Source organism: Alosa pseudoharengus, unplaced genomic scaffold (genome assembly GCF_046254945.1).
Source record: "Alosa pseudoharengus isolate Yale_2024_CS ecotype anadromous, Long Island Sound unplaced genomic scaffold, YU_APseudo_1.1 YU_APseudo_1.1_scf_4, whole genome shotgun sequence".
Classification (NCBI taxonomy): domain Eukaryota; kingdom Metazoa; phylum Chordata; class Actinopteri; order Clupeiformes; family Clupeidae; genus Alosa; species Alosa pseudoharengus.
The window spans coordinates 17,885,293-17,907,372 of NW_027468774.1; the positions used below are offsets into that span (position 1 = coordinate 17,885,293).

A 22,080-nucleotide genomic window follows, 5' to 3' on the forward strand; every position below is an offset into this window, starting at 1 on the left:
AAAAAACGAAAATGTATCGAGACGACGTTCAAATATGTAGTATTGATTTAGTGGACACCCAGCACGGGTTGCGCAGTACTGCGGTTGCACCTCTCGCCTAAGTGTTTTTGCGTGTGTGTGTGTATGTGTGTGTGTGTGGACACAGCGAGAAGCCAGGGAGAGAGGCTGGTGAGCAGCTACTTTGAAGACCACTGCATGGACAAAGCACGCATACACAATCTGTCCAACACACAAAAGATACCGAGAGACTGATTTTTCAAAACTCCATCACAAGAATAACCGCAACCTTGACCCACAGAAAAAAAAAAACAATGAAAAAAAAACCCACTGGCGATTATCCAAACGACAGACAAGTGAAGACAAAAAACAAACAAATACACAAACAAAAAACACGCCAGATCTGTCCACCTCCAGCTAAAGTGATCTTTGCATGAGAGGAACGAGTAAATGTACGAGTCAAGTCTTTGAGCTGAGGTCGAGTGCTGGCACAGTAGTACCTGATTGGCCAGTTCTTAGAGAGCTGCTCTCTGCCAGGCTTGAGGACTGGGTAGGGTGGGGGGGGGGGTCGCAAAGGTCCAGACCGGATGACGGTCGGAGGGTGTGGTAGGTGGGTGAGGGCAGGAGCTGGCAGAGAGCAGAGTGGCAGAGTCACCGCGTGGCAGGGGCCGCGGGCTCCACAGCAGATAGGCACTCGATGGCCACTCTTGTCATACAGGCTTGGCTGAGAGCCCACAGTCAGGGGGGCCCCAATGGGTGCTGGGACTTCGCCCGGCTGGCACCAGTACACCGAAATACGTCCTCCATAGGAAAGGCTTTCAGAGCATTCCAACAGTGATATTTGTATTTTTTTTTTCAACTTTGATAAGTTTGAATGACCAAAACGACTCAAAGTAAATCACGTGTCTGAACATCAATCATATTGTTTTTCAGTCTTTGTTTTCTGTTTTTTTTTTTTATCTTCCCTTCATTTTGCTAGTTTTTTTTATCTTAAAAAAAAAAAAAAAACAACCCTCATGGTCTGAGACTAAGATGGGATAAAAAGCAAAAATAGAAAAAGGGAGTTTTTTCCAAACCCTTTTTAGAAGTCATAGAACAGCCTCAAAGAGGATGTAGAGAAGCAGTGTCCATTGCTTTTCTCAGTGTTTGCCTCTCCACTCCACTGATTTTGTTGGCATTGACGGTAGAGCTTGGCTCTCGACACTAAGTGCTATAGGTACAACCTCCTTCCCCTCCATCGTTCTTTTATTAGCGTACATTTTGTTTTTTGTACCTGGTATGCCTACACAAAGTAGAAATAAGCGTGATTGGAATATTGATGAAAATGACAAAAAAAAAAAGGGGGTGGGATGGGTGGGGGTCTCCCGTCTTATTTGGTATGAAGCCTTCAAGGGCCTTTATGAAGTTTATGCTGGGTCACGATGGCTGGTTTGGGCTGAGTGGGATTAAGGGCGTCAGGGTGGTTGAAGTGCTTAGTTAATTTCCATCCACCAGAATCAGGAACCAGATGAGTTGGCCTTCAGGGTTTAGCAGGACAAGGCTTAGGTAGGGTTGAGCTGGGTTGGGTTGATGGTTGCCGTGCTGGTCCTGGTTCGCTCAGAGACGGACTGACATTAGCGGTGTTTGGTTGGCGCCTGAATGGACGGAGGAGGCTGTGGTTGGCCCCTTTTGAAGTTGACGGGTTGGCAGGAATAGAACCAACTGAACCAGAGTTGTTTGCAGTAGTCCACTTCATCGATAACACAACACAAAAACAAACAAACAAAAGATAACAAAAAAAGCTGTGCAGCATCAGAGAAATCAAAGTGTTCCTGAAAGTAACATAGAGCAGTGGTTGATCATGATATTTGTCACACATACACCCCCCACACACACATACAGACACAAAATACATGCCCTTGGCCCCAGAACACCTGCTCAGACCCACTGCAAGACTACTGTCATAAGGAGTGACCTGCAGGAGGCCCGAGGGGTCAGGGCAGAGGGGGTGTGGGCGTCCCATCCAAGGCCCGAGGTCAGGACACGGGGAGGGGAACGGGGGAGTGTCCCCTTACCCGACCGTTAAGAGATCTGGCCCATCTCTGGTAGCGTCGCATTCCCCTCGTCCGACACCCTCCCACCCACTCGCCCAACCCCAGCTCTGGCTCAGACACAAGGCTGTGCAATACTTCACCGGCAACATCCACTGAGGAGGGGTGTCGATCGGGAGGGCTGGGGGTCTGGGGTGGACACTAGGGAGCAGTTAAGGCTAGTTTAAGTGCTGCGAGTGCGACAGAACCGGCAGAACCAGTGAGGACAGGTCCGAGAAGGTGCTGAAACTGGTTCTGCGGCTAGGATGGGCTTGGAATGATGTCTTACGGAGGTGGTCAGAGCCAGAGAGGGTGACTCAAATAGGGCCTTGAGGAAGTGAGGGGTGGGGGACTTCTGGTTTCATTTTTTTTTTTCATCAAAATGGCAGCTTGTCTCATCAGTTGTAGTCAAAAATACACATGGAAATCACACACACAAACACATACACACCCACATCCCAGTACTCAGAAGAGTTTCAGTCTGTTAAAAACGTTCTCCTTTCCTGTTGTGTCTGTAACCGGTGTCTCTTCTCAGTCAAAGTCTTAGAGAACACTGACCAAAAACATACAAAAGTAAAAGTCACAAAAAAAAGTCCCAAACAGGAATCCACCGAAATGACGAAACAAGAACTGAAGAATGGACAGAAGTCAAAAGAAGTAGAATGAACGTCAGCAGCCTCTACGACATGTATTGCCTCTGCCTCCCGTCTCGTATCTTACAGTTCCATTGACGCTGATTATCACCACAACATTTGCTTGGTTTTTTGCTCCTGTAAGTGAATTTTTATGTTTGTTTGTCGGTCATATTCTTTTTTTTTTCGTTTGCAACTTTAAAAATACTCCTCCACGACCGGTAATCCCAGAGGGCAGTGGGGTGGGTGGTGTGGGCAGGGTATGGAAGGACTGGGTGGAGCGGGATGGAGGATGGAGGATGGAGGATTGTGGGTAGGGGGGGGGGGGCAGGCAGCCTTAGGGACTTGTCCAGTCGTCTGTCTGTCCATCTGCCCCTCCCTCTACATGGACTCTCCACTCAGCAGGTCTCCAGGAAGCAGCGTGTTGATTGGGGTGGGGCTGCCCACCACCCTCCCATCCTCTCCTCCAGGGGGCCCCCACAGGCTGGAGTACTGTGGCACGGCCCCCCACAGCAATTCGCCCCCAGCCTTCCCAGGAGCCCCTCCACCTCCACCTCCTCCGATGTTGGCTCCCAGGCAGCCGCCGCTGCTGGTCCAGTGGGCCATGGGGTTGTGGGAGGAGCCGGCCATGCCCATGCGCGTCTGATTGGCCGAGGGCTGATTGGCCTGCCAGCTGGTGGTGGGCGTGAGCGCCTGGCCCTGTGCAAAGAAGCGGTTCACCTCCTCCTCGCTGGCAAACTCCGCCAGGATAGTGGTGTTCCCCAGCACACACCTGCAGGGACGGACACACAGAGAGTCGGAGGGAGAAACATAATGCATTAACACAGCGGTTCCCAAACTTTTTTTCCACCCGCGTACCACCACCTACAAACCTGACTTGCATACCCCCGCCATCCGACACATAAAAACGTAACACATTCTATTGACGCATTCCAGGCATCAGGTTTAATTAGCCACCCTACATTATAACAAATAACATAATCAAAATGTGCTACTGGTCTATGAGCTCTCACACTAAAAAAACAGTGTGGAGAACAACATTATAAAACACAAAGAACAAAGAGAACATAGGCTTAAGATTAAAAAAATAATAAAATCATTTTTAACACTTCCCAGTTTGGGAATCCCTATGGACCCTTTCAACAAGGTAAACAAAAACAATGCTTGAACATTCTATTTGGGCCCCAATCTACTTCCTATGTATTAAGATAACATATGGAATGTTAAAAAGGAAGTCTTGTGGGGCCAACTATGATGCTGATAATGGAACTCTCTTGAAAGGGTCTATATTAACATCTACTCAAAGACACATGGCTATGAGTCATCTGTGCATGTGTTGTGTTGGGGTGTGGGGGATGGGGACGCACATGTGCAGGGACTTCTGGGCTTTGGCGGCCTCCTCTTTGGAGCTGTAGCGCACCACAGCATGGCCCTGCGTCAGGTTCAGGTGGAAGGTGATCAGGGGCCCGTGCTGCATGCACAAAGTCCGCAGGGTGGAGCCGTCAATCTGTTTCAGACACACAAACACACACACACACACACACACACACACACACACACACACACACCAGACACAAAAACCACAAACACAACCACACACACAGAAGAAAATTTCACACAGAGTCAGGCAAGCATGAGTCGAAAGCTGGTCAGGTGTGAATGCTGTGTTTGCGTATGATGTGGCGGCCCTGTGGCTTTGTGCTGCTACCTGAGGTGTGAGGTTTCTCAGCACCATCCAGCTGCTCGTCCTGCTGGAGCTGTCAGTGCTCCAGGTGGTACCTGGGAGGGGCCGGGGAGGAGAGGAAATGAGGAAGGAGAGGAGAGGAGAGGAGAGGAGAGGAGAGGAGAGGAAAGAACAGACAGGAAAGGACAGGACAAGGGAGGAGGAGGGAGAGAAACATCAGTTAGTCACAAAAAAAATGGCATGGAGTATGATACAATGATTTCACTTTAGAGTTTGAGTGTCAAAACAGCACTGAAGAGTATAGTTCTTATTCAAACAAGACACACATTATATTCTCAAATGAACATATTTGTGCATGCATAATTTAATTTGAATGAGCAATGTGGAATTCTGTAGGCTTAAAGATGCCTTGAACACAGCCACACAGGACACTTCCACTGACTTGCATTGTGTTCAATAGCGGCCACTTGTGGTACAACTTGGAATTACAAGATAGTCAGCCTGGCAGTAGCTGGTTTGCATGCTAACTTCAGTGGATATCTGGACAACACGGACCATAGGCATTTTTGACATTATGGTTAGTTGTTCTTTTGACAAAACAGTCGTTTCGATCACAGGATAGTTACACTATTATACTCTATTACACTAAAAAACCCTCCATATAGCAGCTTACAAAGTACTTCAGTGTGCTTACTCTTGTTGCATAGTGTCCAGGAACTGAATAAATACTTCATCCCATCTCACATGCACATACATTCAACTGAAATTCATGGCATCAATGTTGGTCTATGTGGGTGATATATACATAATTCGATTTGCTCAATATCGCTTAATATACGTTGGACTAACAGCAAAGAACTGGATGTGTCCACTTTAACCTGGAACACACCTGTGAGTGTATTTGTTTGCAGAGTAGGGGGAGCAGTACCTCGTGGCGTACCTGAGGAGTACGAGCTGCTCCAGCCGGGGGCCAGGCCCAGGGAGTTGGCACCCCAGGTGGACGACTGGGTGGGCTTGCTGGGGTTGGTGAGGCCCGGCGGGGGCCGGGTCAGGGAAATGCCGGTGCTGCGTGGACCCTGCTGCGGAACCTTCCAGAGCTCATGCGACAGCGAGGGCTGCGTGTGCGAGATGGGCCCCGGCGACCAGGTGGACTTCATGTCCGACAGCTTGCCTGCAGGACAATAGGTGAGGGAGGGAGGGAGAGTGGAGTGGTCAGGCACTCAAGAGTAGAATCCAACAAGAGTTCAGCTACTGTCACCACACACCAGCCTAGTAGCCTCACACACATACGCACTCTCACTCACACGCACACACACTCTTCATGGCACAGGAAGGGCATCATGCCCTTGGGGAATCACCAGAGGGGGAGGGCAGATACATCACTACATGGCTTGAAGGAGAACAGGCTACTCAGGCTGGAGCACAACACATTTGGACACAACCCAGGTGAGTTTATCCTGGGGAAGGATAAGAGACCTGCTGTCACTAGGAACCTTTCTGGGGTGGGTTGGGGGTGGGGGGGGCTTAAATGGAACCTTTCTGGGGTGGGTTGGGGGTGGGGGGGCTTAAATGGAGAGCAGGAGGGCATCCATTGCCTCTGGGGGGGTGGAGGGCACAAGGGGAGATGAAGGCAAAAGATCAGGGGCAGAAGCAAGGGCAGGAGCTGGGGCAGTGGCACTGCTGGGTAGAGCTGGGTGGACGTGGTACCTGTGTCGTCTGGCTCGGGCGAGGACAGAGGGAAGGGGCTAGCGTAGGCACTGACGGGCCAGGCGCCCGAGGGAGCCAGCGAGGCCTCGGCCTCAGGGGACACAGGCGAGGAGCCTACAGTCGGCCCAGACGTGAGGCAGTGAGGAAAAGAGGTCACGGAAAAAAAAAACAGAGAAAGAAGTCAAGTAACAGCTGAGTGTGTGGAAGTGTGTGTGTAGGTGTGTGTCAGTGGCACTGCCGTCAAAAGGAAAAGGAAAAAAGTATCAAGAGGGACTGTTTATCTGAGCATGAAATATGGGGAGAGTAGCGCCACTTGGAAATGCAGCCTAATAAAAAAAAGACTTGCTATGCTGCATACAATGCATCCTTCCTGAACAGAAACACTGTGTGTGTGAACTCATCCCCAAAGCTGTGGAAGTTAAGACAGTGCTAGCAGTGTTTTGTCATATGAGCATGGTGCTCTCTCGCCTCCCCACTCACTCGCCCACTCACTCTCTTGGACTCTTCTCGTACCTCCACTCCGGTCTCGGAGCAGGTAGCGGTTGACATCCTGGATGTTGGTGTTGATGGTTGGTCCGCTGGGAACACTTCCTGGGGTCATATTAGGGTCATTCTCGGGGTCAATGTTTTGTAGTCCTTTCCATGGCACTCCAGGGCAGAATTCTAAGAGAGTGTAGAATGTGAGGTTTACGGCAGGAAACATCTGCTGGATAACTAAATTAATGGGCTCCATTGTACTGTGGTGTGTTATTCACTGTTGCCTCCAAGCTAAAGCTATTTAACATCTGTCAACTGATTACCGGCCACACCAGCAAACATGATCATCTCCACAGTGACACAGGATATTATGGTGTGTGTGTGTGTGTGTGTGTATACTTATGCAGCTGCTGTACATTCTTTTCTGTGAGTGCGTGTCTGAATTATGCTAGAGCTTCTATGGTATCAAAATTACCATCAAGCTGGAAAGTGACTGCTAGAGCTGAAAAGTGTTTGCATGGATGTGATACACAAAGGCATTTAAACCTTTTTGTACATATGTACATAAACACTCATGTCTGAATGCATAACATTATATGTCAGTGTGCCTGTGTGTGTGTGTGTGTGTGTGTGTGTGTGTGTGTGCCTGTGTGTGTGTGTGTGTGTGTGTGTGTGTCTCACCAGGAGGCCAGCTGACACTGGTCCCGTTGGAGATCTTGTCGCTGGCACTCTTGCCCGGTGCCCAGCTCTCGTGTGGCACCAGAGGGCTGGTGGGCGAGTCTGTGCTGGACATCAGATTATAGGGGCTGTACGAGTCGTCCAGTGGAGGCTTCCCCGGAGGACCCAGACTGGGGGCAGCAGTTATGGCACCTAGATGGGAGGAGACACCCCAATTAAACAAATATTTGAAGAAATAGGTAATTATAGATTACATAGGCAGCATCACCGAAAGAGAAATCATCTGCTCTAAGGCATACAGTGTAAGCATACAGAATTAGATTGTACCAATTAATTCGTAACCCTCATCCTAAATTGCAACCTCCTCTAAAAAGTACACTGTATTCATCATTTTATAAAGGTTTACAAGTATACAGTACGGCTACGTAGTCTGTAAGAGCCCTTACTGGAGGTCGTGGCAGTAGAGGGGGTCAGATGGGAGGGACTGTGTAGGAGAGGGGGTCAGCTGGGAGGGACTATGCGTACCGTGGCAGTAGAGGGGGTCAGATGGGAGGGACTGTGGAGTAGAGGGGTCAGATGGGAGGGACTGTGGAGTAGAGGGGTCAGATGGGAGGGAATGTGGAGGAGAGGGGTCAGATGGGAGGGACTGTGGAGTAGAGGGGTCAGATGGGAGGGACTGTGGAGGAGAGGGGGTCAGATGGGAGAGACTGTGCGTACCGTGCTTGCTGAGGCTGGGCTCCGTGGGCGAGGAGCCTCCAGAGAGGGTCTCCATGGAGTTGGGGTGCGTCCACTGGGACAGCCGTGACTGGGGCTGCGGCGGCTCCTTCAGGGAGAGCCCTCCCATGTCCATGCAGTCTACATTCATGTTGGGGTTCAGTCCAGCTGCTGGAGAACGCCCAAAGCACCAGCGTTACTTTACACCACACACACTCGACACAGAACCATCAAACAGGACTGCAGGGATTAGCTGACAATCTGCCAATCCGATATTCTGCCTATCTGACAGTCTGGACGCTGGACATCACTAACATACACAAGTATATTAGATAGGATTGACTATGGTGCTGCGCATCACTAACGTACACAAGTATATTAGATAGGATTGACTATGGTGCTGCGCATCACTAACGTACACAAGTATATTAGATAGGATTGACTATGGTGCTGCGCATCACTAACGTACACAAGTATATTAGATAGGATTGACAATGGTGCTGCGCATCACTAACGTACACAAGTATATTAGATAGGATTGACTATGGTGCTGCGCATCACTAACGTACACAAGTATATTAGATAGGATTGACTATGGTGCTGCGCATCACTAACGTACACAAGTATATTAGATAGGATTGACTATGATGCTGCGCATCACTAACGTACACAAGTATATTAGATAGGATTGACTATGGTGCTGCGCATCACTAACGTACACAAGTATATTAGATAGGATTGACTATGGTGCTGCGCATCACTAACGTACACAACTATATTAGATAGGATTGACTATAGTGCTGCGCATCACTAACGTACACAAGTATATCAGATAGGATTGACTATGGTGCTGCGCATCACTAACGTACACACGTATATCAGATAGGATTGACTATGGTGCTGCGCATCACTAACGTACACAAGTATATTAGATAGGATTGACTATGGTGCTGCGCATCACTAACGTACACAAGTATATTAGATAGGATTGACTATGGTGCTGCACATCACTAACGTACACAAGTATATCAGATAGGATTGACTATGGTGCTGCGCATCACTAACGTACATAAGTATATCAGATAGGATTGACTATGGTGCTGCGCATCACTAACGTACACAAGTATATTAGATAGGATTGACTATGGTGCTGCGCATCACTAACGTACACAAGTATATTAGATAGGATTGACAATAGTGCCCTTACGGAGTGTGTAAGGGCTGTAGGAGTTGGCAGAAGACTGGGTCTCTTTGGTCTGCAGGTCGGAGAGGCCTGGAGCCTGGGGCTGGCCTGGGAAGTTATCCAGGGCTGATTTGCCGGCGCTGGGGTGCAGGCCAGGGTGTGTGGGGGGCTGGGGCGGAGGAGGCTGCTGCTGCTGCTGCTTCATGAGCAGAGCCTGGGCCAGCTGCCTCTGGTGCTGCTGAATCTGCTGCTGCATGTTGTTGATTGTACGTGCAACCTGTAGAGAGAGCATAACGCAAGCACACACGCACACACACACACGTACACACACACACACAATAAAAAAAAATATTGTCAGTGGGAGACCAGCGTGGGTACTGAATGAAACAGAAACAATGTGGTTTGGAAATGAGATGGAAACTGGAGGAGAGTAGCAACATGAAGAACAACAGATCAAAACACAAGAGAAGAAGAGAAGAGAGTGAAAGCACGGAGAGAGGAAAGAGAGCTCACTTGTTGCTCTTGCTGTCTGATGGGGCCAGAAACATTGCGCTGTGCCTGCAACATCTGCTGCTGTATCTGTAAACGTTGGTATGCCTGTGGACACGGACACACACACACACACACGGACAGTGTAATGGTTGCTTTTCAAAATAATTACACCCTCACACACAAATTCCAATCAACTAATGATGCTGGTTAAAGTTCTTATAGTCCCAATACAACTCAAACAGCACCAATACAATCCCACACAGATGGCATAATCTCAACTCTCTAATGTCACAGTAAGGTGACTGTGCAACAGCCAGAGGACTCACCAGCTGTAGCTGGTACAGTTGGTTCAACAGGGTCATATGTTGAGGGTTTATTGGTGACGTTAAAAGTGCAGGGTTGAGTCCAATGTTTTTTGCTGCGAACTGTAAGAGCTGTGCTTGAACCTGGGAGAGAACAGAAGAGGAGAGCTGTTCACATGAGGGCTGTTTCTACAAGCTTGTGTGCTCATTTAAAAGATACACGGCAATTACACAATCCAATTAATAGATTTCATATTATCATACTGGACTTGGTTTACTACTCTACAACCATTTGCTGGGAACGTCCAGTAATGTAGGAAATGGGTTTGTGTTTATGAGAGGATGGGTGGGCTGTGTGACTTTTGACTCTGCTGATTAGTCTGCCTTTGCGGGCACATGTAGCAATGCAAGGATACACCTGGCAACACCAGTCGCACTGCATATGTATGCATATGTAGGTGCCGGTGTGTGTGTGTGTGTGTGTGTGTGTGTGTGTGTGTAGCACTGACCTGAGGGGAGAGAAACTGAGGCACTTGAGCGCGTAGACTAGGCTGGGAGGAACTGAGAGGCGGCACTGACGGCTGAGGAGGAGGAGGCTGCTGCTGCTGCAGGGCCCGCGCTGCTTGAGCCGCTCCACTACTCACAAACATTCCACTCTGCATCTGACACACACACACACACGCACACACACACGCACACACACACGCACACACACACTTTAATCGGTAGTTCTTCAATATGCATGCACACAAATGTGTCCAGACACAGTTTTTAAATACATTCTACTTCTGACCAGGAAAACAGGTGCAGTTTTAAGCAATGTTAAGACACTCTTTCTAAAACTTGCTGAAATGCTTACGTTTATTTCTATACACACACACACACACACACACACACACACACACACCGCAGCGTGTAATATATTCCATGTGTTGAATATTTTGTGGACTGAAACAGTATTAGTAGTTGTGTTGTAGTCTCCTCCACTGGCACAGTGCCTGCTGCTGACTCACTCGGCTCACCTGTCTGTTGTTCAAGTTTTGCATGGCGACCCCCAGGCCCTGACCGGGGATGGAGGGACTGGCCAGCGGGAGCTTCAGGCCGGGAGAAGGCAGAAACGGTGAGGTGTGGTTGTCTTCCACCAGGCCGCCATCCTGCCGGACCACACACACACACACACACACACACACACACACACACACACACACACACACACACACACTCAGTTAGGATCTCCAAATAATCATTGAAGTGTAGATTCAACTATCTACCTGTAATATTTGCAGTAAGGACAACATTTTCATGAGTATGTCCATGTATGGGCGTGTAGTGAGGAGTGAGCGGGGCTACCTTGTCACAGAGGGGGTTGCGGTCTGAGGAGGAGTCTTTGGAGATGAGCGGAGGCCTGCAGCCCATCTGCTTGGTGACCAAGCCGTTGTTGTAGTCGGAGATCCCCATGCCTCGCTTGTCCAGTTCAGTCTTCTTCTCCAGCAGGGCGCCTGGGAGTGGGAGGGGCAGGGGGGTGACCCAAAACACGTCTACATTAGTCACAGGCTCCTCGCAGCTCACACGCACAGTCTGAGCGTCTTCACATTCTTTCTTCGTCCTGTTCTATCTCTCTCTCACACCCACACACACTCTCATCTCATCACTCCAAGTGAGATTGGGAGTGTGGTTCGGATTTAAGGGGATACTCACTCATGGCCTGATCCAGGTTCATGTTGTTGCTTTTCAGAGCCTCCTCCGCAGGGTCTCTCTGTGTGCCCATGGACACACACACACACACACACACACACACACACACACACACACACACACACACACACACACACACACACACACACACACACACACACACACACACACACACACACACACACAGAAAGAAGGAACAACAAACCAGTCAGTGAGGAATGACATTAGTAATTTAAAACATGTGAGGTCATGTCCAATTCTTTGTGGTGGTGTCTGGCTGAATCTGGACTTACCGGGAAGCCCATATCAGTCAGCTGTTTGATGAGGCGGTTCATGATCCAGGTCTCGTCTGGCTTACTGGGAAGCTTCCCCTTTGAGAGCAATATAAAACAATATAATGACTGCACAGTAGGGAGCGCTATGCAGAGCAAACTGAATCCCTCATTCCTTTTTTAATCTATACCAGCGAGTCAAGATGTGGAAGATTAGCTTCAGACAGTGATCATCTACGTTGGCCGCCACCATTTTTAAAACTTTTGTCCAACATATGCTTTCAGCCACTTTTTCACAAAAATACCAATGAGGTCACATAGTGGTGAACACAAGCATATTATGTGGGTTGGCAGTTTCCAAGCTGGGACGATCAGCCAATTAACATGGACAAAGTAATTTGTGGCCATCTATAATGTGGCAACTTCTTTTTTTCTGTTTGTGAAAATGTGGTCGAAAGTGAGCACATGTTGGGCCTAATTTTTTAAAAATAGTGGCAGCAATCAAATATATCTTTGGTTTAAGTAGCTAGCCTAGCATCGGCCATTGAAAAGAATGTGGACGCAACTTCCTTACTGTCTCTAGGTCTACATAATACCTCCATAGATTATACAACCATTGAAATAACTACCACCACAGAATCCACACTGTATTCAGCTGAGTTCAGGTCATTAGTTCTCTGATCGACCTCTAAATTATTCAAACGGTCTTCTCACGCCCTGATCTCCACTCACCTTCGGTGGTCCCTTCTTGGCTGGATTACCCCAGGAGTTGCAGGAGTTGCCGCTCTCCTGGGGGGTGGTGCTGTTCCACATGTCCCCGTCCTCAGACTCCCACTGGCTCCCAGACATGCCCATCTCCTCCCCTCCACCTCCCCAGCCATCTTGCATAGATTTGGGGGCTGAAGTGGGGCAAGACGGGAGACATGACAGAGAGACATTAGAGATGGAAAGCCAGTGTCATGTCACTGGCACAGTAATGTGTAATGTGGGCATTCCCAACACCAGATGGCAGTCTAGTGCCACATTATTTATTGTTTTGACACAGTTTTTAAAATTGCATTGCATTGGGACATCAAGGTCACAGAACACATGGAGTGATCAAAACATGTTTAAACACAGGTAAGCACTTAGTTAAGACAAAAGAAGCTTTTTAGCTAAAAAAAAATACAGGTAGAAAACAGGTCCAGTAGAATTGGAGCAATCATGTAGCGGCCATACAGAACAGATGTATTAAGACGTATTGTATTATGTCAGCAACATCATCCATCTATGCTGTGTTACATCTGATCTGTGTTATACAAGGAATCAAATGGCCCCTTTCCTTCCAGCTAATTCTTCATCCTTGTATGAAGCATGGCTCTTACCTGGTTTGCAGGGTGCTTGTCCAGGGGGTGGGTTGCCCCGGCTGTAGACATCGGGGCCACCGTCCCCCCAGCCTCCACAGCTCCCAGTGGGCTTGCCCCAGGCTGCGGTGCCATTGTCCACAGAGACTGCAGGGGGCGCTGGCTCCCCCCAGGAAGGCTCTGGCTTCGAGTGGACGTTGGACATTTCCCCCCAACCTGTAGTTAGAGACAGCGTCCACATCAGCAGCTGATTACTGAATGACACAAATACACAAGCAATGAAGTACACTTGCCTCTTTAGATTGGCAATGAGTGTTTCTGTCTATATGTTATAGACAGGATGCTTGCTTCTTACAGACCTCACACCACAACCTCGTCGTTCAGTTCATAATTCAAAAATTCACTTAGTCATTTTCCAACCACTCCTCTGTTCTATCTCATCATAGCTGAGGAAGACTGAGTGTGCCTGTTTAAGTCATGGCTGATTTTGCATGCCCGGCCAGCTGGCTTGCTGGTGTAAGAGGGGTGACGAGGGTGGGCCGTGGCCAGGGTCGAGGTGAGTCGAGGCGGAGGGAGGTGAAGACGGGGCAGAGGGCATCTGAGGCTCCCGCTGCATCCCAGTCTGGAGCTGTGCACAGATGGCTGAGTGCCTCCTAATTACACACCTCCCACCTCAACCCCCCTCCATGCCACACAACCACCAACCAAACACTTACGACTGATGCTCAGAGGCTTCAAATTCACCAATATTTCCTTAGCACTCAGTGAAACAGTTCTCTAATGTTGTTACAATGTCTGTATGTTACAATGTGGTCTATGTGTAGGCTACTTAAAAGGTGCTATATGTGGCATTTCTTTTTAGCTTAAAACATTCAAAACTGACCTAAAAATAATAACAGAATGTGAGGAAACAGCCGTTCTGATGCTTATGCTCAAAAATGCTTATGCTTCATGTTGTCCAGCTATCCACTGAAGTTATCATGCAAACCAACTAGTACCGGAAGGAAAATAAAATCTGATCACACATTGAACAGACCAACAACAAAGGATAAATACTAATGGTTACACCAGACATACATTAAGCCTCCATCTATGATAAGGCCAACAGTTAAAAGAGCCCCTCAAGCATTGGAATAAAGATTTAAATAAAACTTGACTTAATGAAGGCAACAGCCATGCTGGATGCCCACCTGTCTTGACCTGTCTGATTGCAGTAATTTAGGCACAGACACACAGCAAAAATCCTAAAATATAATTGTGACTGTCAATATTTCACTAAATATTCATATTATGTGGTTGTGCCACTATACCTTACAAAATCATGTGACACAGTGAGACTATGACCTGAGAACGCTATGAAAAAAAATTCCAGTTAAGAAAAACTGTTTAAATAAACCATAGTGAGTTAGTAGGGCTCTTTTACCTGGATTCATGAGAGGTGCTCTGGTATGTGGCGGTCCAGGTTGATGAGGGCCACCACCACCATCAGGTGAGCTGCCATTGTTGTTGTTGCCAGGGCCATGGCTGTGATTATGGTTATGGCTCAGGCTGGGCATGGGAGGTGGACCGTGGTGGGGGTGGTGCAGGTGGTGGGAGGGTGGGTTGTTGCCAGAGGGTGGGTTGTTGTTGTTGCTGCCGCCACTGTGGCCCCCTGTGGGCCCGCTCTTGCCCTTCCCCCCGGGGTTGTTCTTGTCCCAGAGGTTGACCGTCTTGTTGTAGGAGGTTGGGTCTCCCCAAGCCGAAGTACCGTCGTCGATCTCCATCTTGCGGCGGATGGAGGGTGGGGAGGGTTCCTCCCAGCCTGTGGGCTCCCCAGGGCGTCCCTGCTTCAGGCTTCCCCCGCTACTGCTGCCGCCACTGCTGCCGCCACCACCACCGCCACTTCCTCCACCACCTCCTCCACCACCTCCTCCTCCTCCACCACTTCCTCCACTTCCTCCTCCTCCACCTCCTCCACCCCAACCAGAGCTAGGCTGCTTCACAGAGTTGGGGCCACTCCATGAGCCCATGCGTCCTCCTCCTCCTCCTCCGCTGGTGTTGCCATTGCTGCCTTCCTGAGGCTTACTGCCCCAGCCTTGGGAAGGGCCGCTAGGTCTCTGTGGTTCACCCCATCCTCCTCCACCTCCTCCTCCTCCACCTCCTCCTCCTCCACCTCCTCCTCCTCCAATCATGCCTGGTCCTCCACCTGCAGCTGGGGCAGGCTTTCCCCAGTTGTGGCCACTATCCTTCCAGCCTCCTCCATCCCCCTCCCAGGTCGAGCTGGTTGGGCTTCTCTTCTTGCCATCCCCTGGATCTCCCCAATCTCCGGCAGATCCTCCATCCCCTCCTTTACCCCAGCTGTGGGACACTTTGGGCCCATCGCCCCAACCCTGGGGTTTGGCTTTGTTGTTGTTGGGATTGTCCCAGTTGGGAGACTTGTCATCCGAACCCCAGGACTGCCCATTCTTGGACATGCCGGACCCAGGGCCCCCTGCTTGTGGAGGTGGGTTGCTCCAGCCTCCATTCGGCCCATTGGTGGGTTTCTTGTTGCTGGGAGGCTCTCCCCATCCAGAACCCCCAGACTGGTTGGGGGTTGGCATCACAGTTCCCCAGCCAGAGTTAGCTGCAATGCTGGAGCAGGAGTCATGGCTCTTTCCAGCTGGTTCCGGTATTGACTGAGGTCCAGGATTGGTGTTTGGTTGAGGACCAGTAGAAGGAATGCTGGATGAGGATGAGCCCCAGACTTCGGTGCCAGAGTCATTCTTGTTCCCGGCACGAGCTGCCTCTTCAATCTCCCAGGCTGTGTGCTGCCGGACCGGGGTCTGACCCCAGCCTGTGTTGCAGAGCACCCTTGGGTCCAGGTCTTGCGCAGGCACCACTGGGACAGGCTCTTTCCTAGATGAACCATCCCTGTTAGACTGCTGCGTGTCCTGGCTGTCAACACTGCCCTCACTGGCCGGTGTAGTCCCCCCTTGGCCCCAACCAGCAAGCTGCTCCTGCGAGGGAGAACTGACCGCGTCCCAGCCTTTGACGTCGCCGCCAGAGGGCTTTCCCCAGTCTCCGCCGGAGGACTGCCCCCAGCCGCCGGTGCCACCACCACCACTGGCCGCCGAACTTCCGCCATGACCCCAGCCAGTCGCTGACTCCCACCCAGAGTCCTTGGAGGGGGCGGACTTGGAGTCGCCATTGTTCCAAGCAGAGACGTCCTCTCCATTCACCTGGGAGGCTCCACCAGACATGGCTTGGCCGCCAGCGGTACCCCACGCCGGCAGGCCTTGGACGGGGTTGGGCGTCTCCTGCTGCTGCTGCCTAGTGTGATTTGGTCCGTCAGTGTTAAGGTTCTGAGGTTCTGAGGAGCTGAAAGACACATTCGTGGACGGGGAGTGGTGGCGGTGTGACTCCTGGGCCTCGGCGGGCATCATGCCGCCCCAGGCGCTGCCTGATCCGGAGGCAGGGTTCCCGTTGGCACCCTGATTGGGGGTCACGCATGCAGAGGGACTGCAGAGGTTATTGCCGCCGGGAGACTGGTTAGTCCCTCCCCCTCCTCCTCCTCCAGAGCTGCCGCCCCCGGGACCAGGCCCCTCGTGGCCCAAGACGGGCCAGGCCGAGGGGTTGGCACTGGGGTTCAGGTTCAAGTTAAAGCTAGAGGAGCCCCAGCAGGGCTGGGACCTTCCTCCTATCGGCAAGCCGCCGGCACCGTCGCCCTTCCCGTCGGGGAAGGGGCCCTGGGTGGGGTTGGAGCCCCAGCCCCTATTGGCACCACCACCCTGGCCAGGGAGCTGAGCTCCGCCGGAGTGGCCAGCGCCGGCTTTGCCGTTGGGGTGATTGGCTGAGAAGTGGCCCGTGTGGCTGGGCCCGGAGGCCATGCTTGTGCTGCCGCTGCTGATGCCGCCGCCGCTGCTCTCAGAGATGCAGTCAGAAGTGGCGGGGCATCCTGCAGGGGTGTGGCTCTCACGGCGGGATATGGAGGGCCACCCCTCGGTGTCGCTCTCGTCGATGATCAGTTGATCCCAGTTGCTTCCTCCTCCTCCTCCTCCACCACTGCTGTTGGGATTGAGGGTATTGGTGTTGGTCGTAGTGGCACTGCGATTGGTGTGTAGGTGTCCCCAATGGGGATTTTCATACTGGGCTCCCTGAGCAGTCTGCGGAGGGAGATCTGAAGAGGAGAAAACAGAACAAAGATTGAGTTTAGAGCGGTCATAGGAAAGTGTGCACATGTTGCACATTCTCACTACAAATGCAAGAGCAGTATGTGTCAGAGCAAATGATGCACATATGGTCAGTGCACAACAGGTTTGGTAAGACCTGCGGATCTCAGGTCCACATGTTTTATTATGAATGGCATGTAGTTTCAATTCAAATTTCCTTGTTCATCTTCAGCTTTTGGGATGTGTATAAACAATAAAACATTGTGATCACGAATACCCTCCCAAGAGGAAGGTGAATCTGTCATTGTTCAGATTTGTAAACATTCACCCACAAGTTCAAGGTAATGATGGAATGGCAAAAAAGTATCCTCCAAATCCTCCAAAAGAAACATAAGAGGTGTAACTTGTCTAATACTTTTCATTCACTTTCCCCGTCTTGGCAAGGGCATTCCCTGCCTCAGGTTTAGTGACGAGCACACTGGGACTTGGGCATCAAAGCTGTTCAGTCGGCCTCTCACTTCAAACCCCAAAGATGACGCTTCACAAAAGCAGTATCTCATAATTCAGTGTTGCTGTCAAACAAGACTGCAATCTCGAACCACAATTTTCCTCGAACCTACCCGTCAGACTTCAAAACAAACACGCAGCACAACAACATCAGCCTACTACATGGGGATGCCAAAAAAAGAATGGGAGAAAGAAAGAAAGAATGTTGGAAGAGACCACAAAGTTTGCCACATATGGAGACTTAAGCAGGAAAGTGCTGGATTAATGGCTTGGCAGGCGCCCTCCTGCTAGCCTGGCACAAGTTCCGTTCTGTTTGTCGTTGTCTGAAGTGCGCCTGTGCCAAATGTACATGCTTGTGTATGTGTGTGTGTGTGTATGTATGTGTGTCTTGGACTGTAATTTTAAAAGCTGCAGAATACAAGCCCTTGAGCTGCCCCCTCGCTTTGCTCCACTGCAAAGACATTGAACAGGAAACAAGAGGGGGAGGAGATTGTGAACAAGACGAATGGAAACTACGAGGGAGAGAAAGACAGAGAGGAGGAAAGAGAGAGAAGACAGCGTCCAATAGATAGAGGGAGAGAGAGAGAAAGAGAGAGAGATCCCTGTATGTTCTCTGAGCTGCGTTGTCCTTGCTGTGAGTGTGTATGGCTAGGCTATGCTGCATAGGACGCCATTTTATCAAACTTGAACTGGAGCCAAAACTGCACACAGCAGCTGTCAAAATCTCTCTGGTTTCTACCCTCCCCACCCCCACCCCCCAGTGCACCCTCTCCTACAGCAGCCTCCAGCCAGAGCCCAAAGTCTGTCAATGACACAAACACACTCCTCGAGGACATTTTATGTCTTTTTTTTAAAGAAAGGAGAACAAGGGACGTGGCGTGGCTATCCTGGTGTTAGAGAAGAGTAAAGTAAGGGGGGGGGGGTTGGGAGGCTGCAAATACCTGAGGGAAGGAGTGCAGGTGTTGTGTCACGTCGAGGTGGTCATCACAGCTACACTGTGGCACGTCAGTTTGGGCGAGCTATGCAGGCTCAGGGTGAAAAAAGGCTGCGCTCGGCTAGGCTAAGCTAACGTTAGCTTAACATGTCAACAATTCAGCGTAGCTATCGGTGCTCATCAGCGCGCATAGAGCCAGATCAGACCTCCACACTGCTGCCTCTCAGCTCTGTTTTTATTTAGAACTCCCTCCCTCTGTTCCTGAAACAGTCTCTCCTCTCTTTCTTCCCCTCTCTCCCTCGCTCTCTCATACAAGGGGGAGGGGGTGCTGGCAGAGAGGGTTAGTGCAGAGAGTGTTGTGCGATCACGAGGGGGCTGGGTTGGCAGAGGGGGGCAGGAGGGGGTTGGGGGACAAAGCAGCAGGAAAAAAGGAAACAGGGCAAGAGGGGATTCCTTTCTCTCTCCTCCACTTTCATGCCTTCCAAATCTGTCACTAAATATTTGTCGGAGTCGACACTGCCGCAGCAATTAGCAGCGCGGCTCACAATGGCGCTGCCTGAGAACGGCTGCGCCGAGCACCCAGAGACAAAGACCGCGGTCTGTCCTGGGCTTCCGGACACTCGGGAACAAGACCTCACTCTCTCTTTCTGCTCCTGTGCATATCTGCCAAACACACACATACACACCATACACACACACACACACACCATACATACACACACACCATACATACACACACACCATACATACACACACAACATACACACATCCACAAATACATACACAGCACAAAGACACACACACACACAGTCCACAGTCTCTGTTGCTGATTACAGACATGCCTCTTCTCAGTCTGCTGCTGAACACTTGACATACCAGAGCTGTTATTGCTCTGCTCTACTCAGCACTCCAGTGGCAGAACAAGAGAAACACACACACACACACACACACACACACACCCTACCTGTCAATCTTCCCGGGTTCTCAGGGTTTCTCAGGTATTTTTTTCCTGTCTTCCCGTTTTTAGATTTTCCTGTAAATATCCTGTATTTTAATACTCTCGTAATATTAGCCCTACCACCAGACCTGTCAGTCTCGGTAGTACTGTCCTGTTGTTACCCCCTTGCCCCTTCCAGTGAAACAGATGTTGTCAAAGCAGAAAAGCATCATTTTGCTTGCTTCAAAGTGCATGTGATATTATTTAGGATAACTGAGTGGTTGTTATGAGAACATGCCGATGCCAATCGGTAAGCACAGTCAGGTTAAACCTAGCTTCACACCTTGATCAGTTAGCGCAGCAGTGTTGTCATCTGTGAATTCTTGCTGTTAGCAGAGAGATAGCAACAGAAAGCCCAATGTTGACATTTTTCTGTATTTTGGGTTTGGATGTCTGGAAATCTTGGGAAATGGCGTGAATGACTGGGCACCCTGCCAAACATTAAAAGTCTTAAGAGTGTGTCTGTACTCCATAATGAGAGAGCAGAGAGGAATGGGGGAGGAGAACTACTGAAGACAGATGGAGAGAGAGAAAGCGACAGGGATGGTTAGATAGAGAGAGAGAGAGAGAGAGAGAGAGAGAGAGAGAGAGAGATGGAATATAACAGCAAAAAGGCACTAAATGAAGGCCAGAGAGACATAGACATACTACAGACAGCTAAAAAAGACACAAAGACACTGAGAGAGATTGAGAGAGATTGAGAGAGAGAGAGAGAGAAAGAGAGGGGGAGATGCTGGAAAGTGAGATGCTCTGTGTGAAAGTGATGCTGCCAGAGAAAGTGGCACCAGAGCACCATGCTCCCCTCGTGAAGAGTGGCATTGTTTACAAATGATCCCCGACGCTTCCCCCGATGCACAATGCGTCAAAGCCTGAGCAGAACAGCAACTTATTATTTTCTCAATTCAATGGCCGCCTTTCTCCAGCCAAACATGCAATGATGCAATCAAAGCCACTTTAATTACTACTTTGTTCCTAAATAAGCCCTTTGTAGAAGTGGCGGTGCCGGGCTCCACCACCTGCTCTGCTTCTTCCGGTGTTTATCAATCAGTCTCGGGTCTGAAGATCTAACCTTCACAGACTGTTGTCAGTGATATAAGTATTTGAAATGAACATGACTTCTTAATGTTTAGTGACCTATCAGTAGGGTTGGGTATCGTTTCAATTTGAACGATTCCGATTCCAATTCCGATTTCTTATTTCGATTCCGGTTCCTAACGATTCTCGATTCCGATTTTTTTTAAAGGCAGGGTCAAAAAAAGTTTAGGATATTTTAAATGAGCTAGCTAACCAACGGTCTTTCTCAGGGTATCTGCACATTTTCCAAGTGCAAATTTAAAGACTTTTAAAGACCTTTTCAAGACATCTAAATGAAAATTAAGACTATACCACGGCAAAAAGATATATAAGACTGTTTAATGCAATAGTTTTTTTTTCCTACTAATTTTAACCCCCACCCCATTTTGGATGTCTACAGAAGTTACCAAAAATATTTTGGCGAAAGAAAATAATTGTGTGTGAATTACCTTCACAGCTATAAATGCCCAATTTTAGGGTCTGGACTGCTTGCTTTTGAAGCTGGCTGTACTGTACATATTTGGTTTTGCTTACTGCTGAGGCTGTTCTTCACCTGTGTCTGTAGTAGCCTAGGGCTACTTGCCAAAGACATGTGCACTGGACTGGATTCCCTTAAATATTTTTTTCAAAGTTAACTAAGCTATTTACATATTTTAATAAGCCTACTTTATATAATTTACTATGTGCATCTATTGTCCATATGCAGCACAGCAAATTAAAGTTAATCCACTACTTTACATTTTGCATACCAGTTGTATCTAAACCAACCAAAGCTTGACTGAAACATTGTAAAACCATTGACTTGTTTTAAATTAATTAAGAGACAGGTCCTCTTCGCATGATCCTGCTGAAAACTGCTGGTTTCATCTCAAGCACGCACGTTATGAACGCACGTATTTTTATGTAGCAGTCGCCGACATTCAAAGCATATGCGGTTATATTTCACAACTTTTGCTAAGTAGGCCTAGCCTACTGGGAAACGCTGGCAAGCAAGCTGCTGGCAGATATTACAGGTAGGCTATTATAACTTAAGACAGACATTTTCTTCCCTAGGCTAGGCCAGCAACACACGCTGGAAAGATGCAAACAGATCAACTTAACATACCGGTATACAGTATTTCCTCCTGATTGCGAAGCACTGCACATAATTTCACCAGCAGTCTTCGCGTCCATAGTTTGTGAAACGATGCTGCGTC

At 49.4% G+C, this 22,080-nt stretch overlaps 1 protein-coding gene across 1 annotated transcript in view; it reads right to left on the reverse strand.

Moving 5' to 3' along the window:
- Positions 1-837: 837 nt before the first annotated feature.
- Positions 838-22,080, reverse strand: part of tnrc6c1 (trinucleotide repeat containing adaptor 6C1) — a 45,478-nt gene continuing 24,235 nt past the window's right edge. Inside the window, exons 5-24 of the mRNA XM_076266633.1 lie at positions 15,180-17,380; positions 14,669-15,128; positions 13,267-13,461; positions 12,635-12,801; positions 11,924-12,001; positions 11,634-11,691; positions 11,286-11,434; positions 10,949-11,089; positions 10,445-10,597; positions 9,960-10,079; positions 9,655-9,738; positions 9,166-9,418; positions 7,962-8,126; positions 7,248-7,436; positions 6,603-6,752; positions 6,090-6,203; positions 5,323-5,553; positions 4,407-4,477; positions 4,066-4,205; positions 838-3,470 (exon numbers count right to left, since the gene is read on the reverse strand). Of these exons, the coding sequence (XP_076122748.1) occupies positions 3,080-3,470; positions 4,066-4,205; positions 4,407-4,477; positions 5,323-5,553; positions 6,090-6,203; positions 6,603-6,752; positions 7,248-7,436; positions 7,962-8,126; positions 9,166-9,418; positions 9,655-9,738; positions 9,960-10,079; positions 10,445-10,597; positions 10,949-11,089; positions 11,286-11,434; positions 11,634-11,691; positions 11,924-12,001; positions 12,635-12,801; positions 13,267-13,461; positions 14,669-15,128; positions 15,180-17,380 (5,510 nt within the window). The 3' untranslated portion in view covers positions 838-3,079. The remainder of the gene's footprint in view (positions 3,471-4,065; positions 4,206-4,406; positions 4,478-5,322; positions 5,554-6,089; positions 6,204-6,602; positions 6,753-7,247; positions 7,437-7,961; positions 8,127-9,165; positions 9,419-9,654; positions 9,739-9,959; positions 10,080-10,444; positions 10,598-10,948; positions 11,090-11,285; positions 11,435-11,633; positions 11,692-11,923; positions 12,002-12,634; positions 12,802-13,266; positions 13,462-14,668; positions 15,129-15,179; positions 17,381-22,080) is intronic.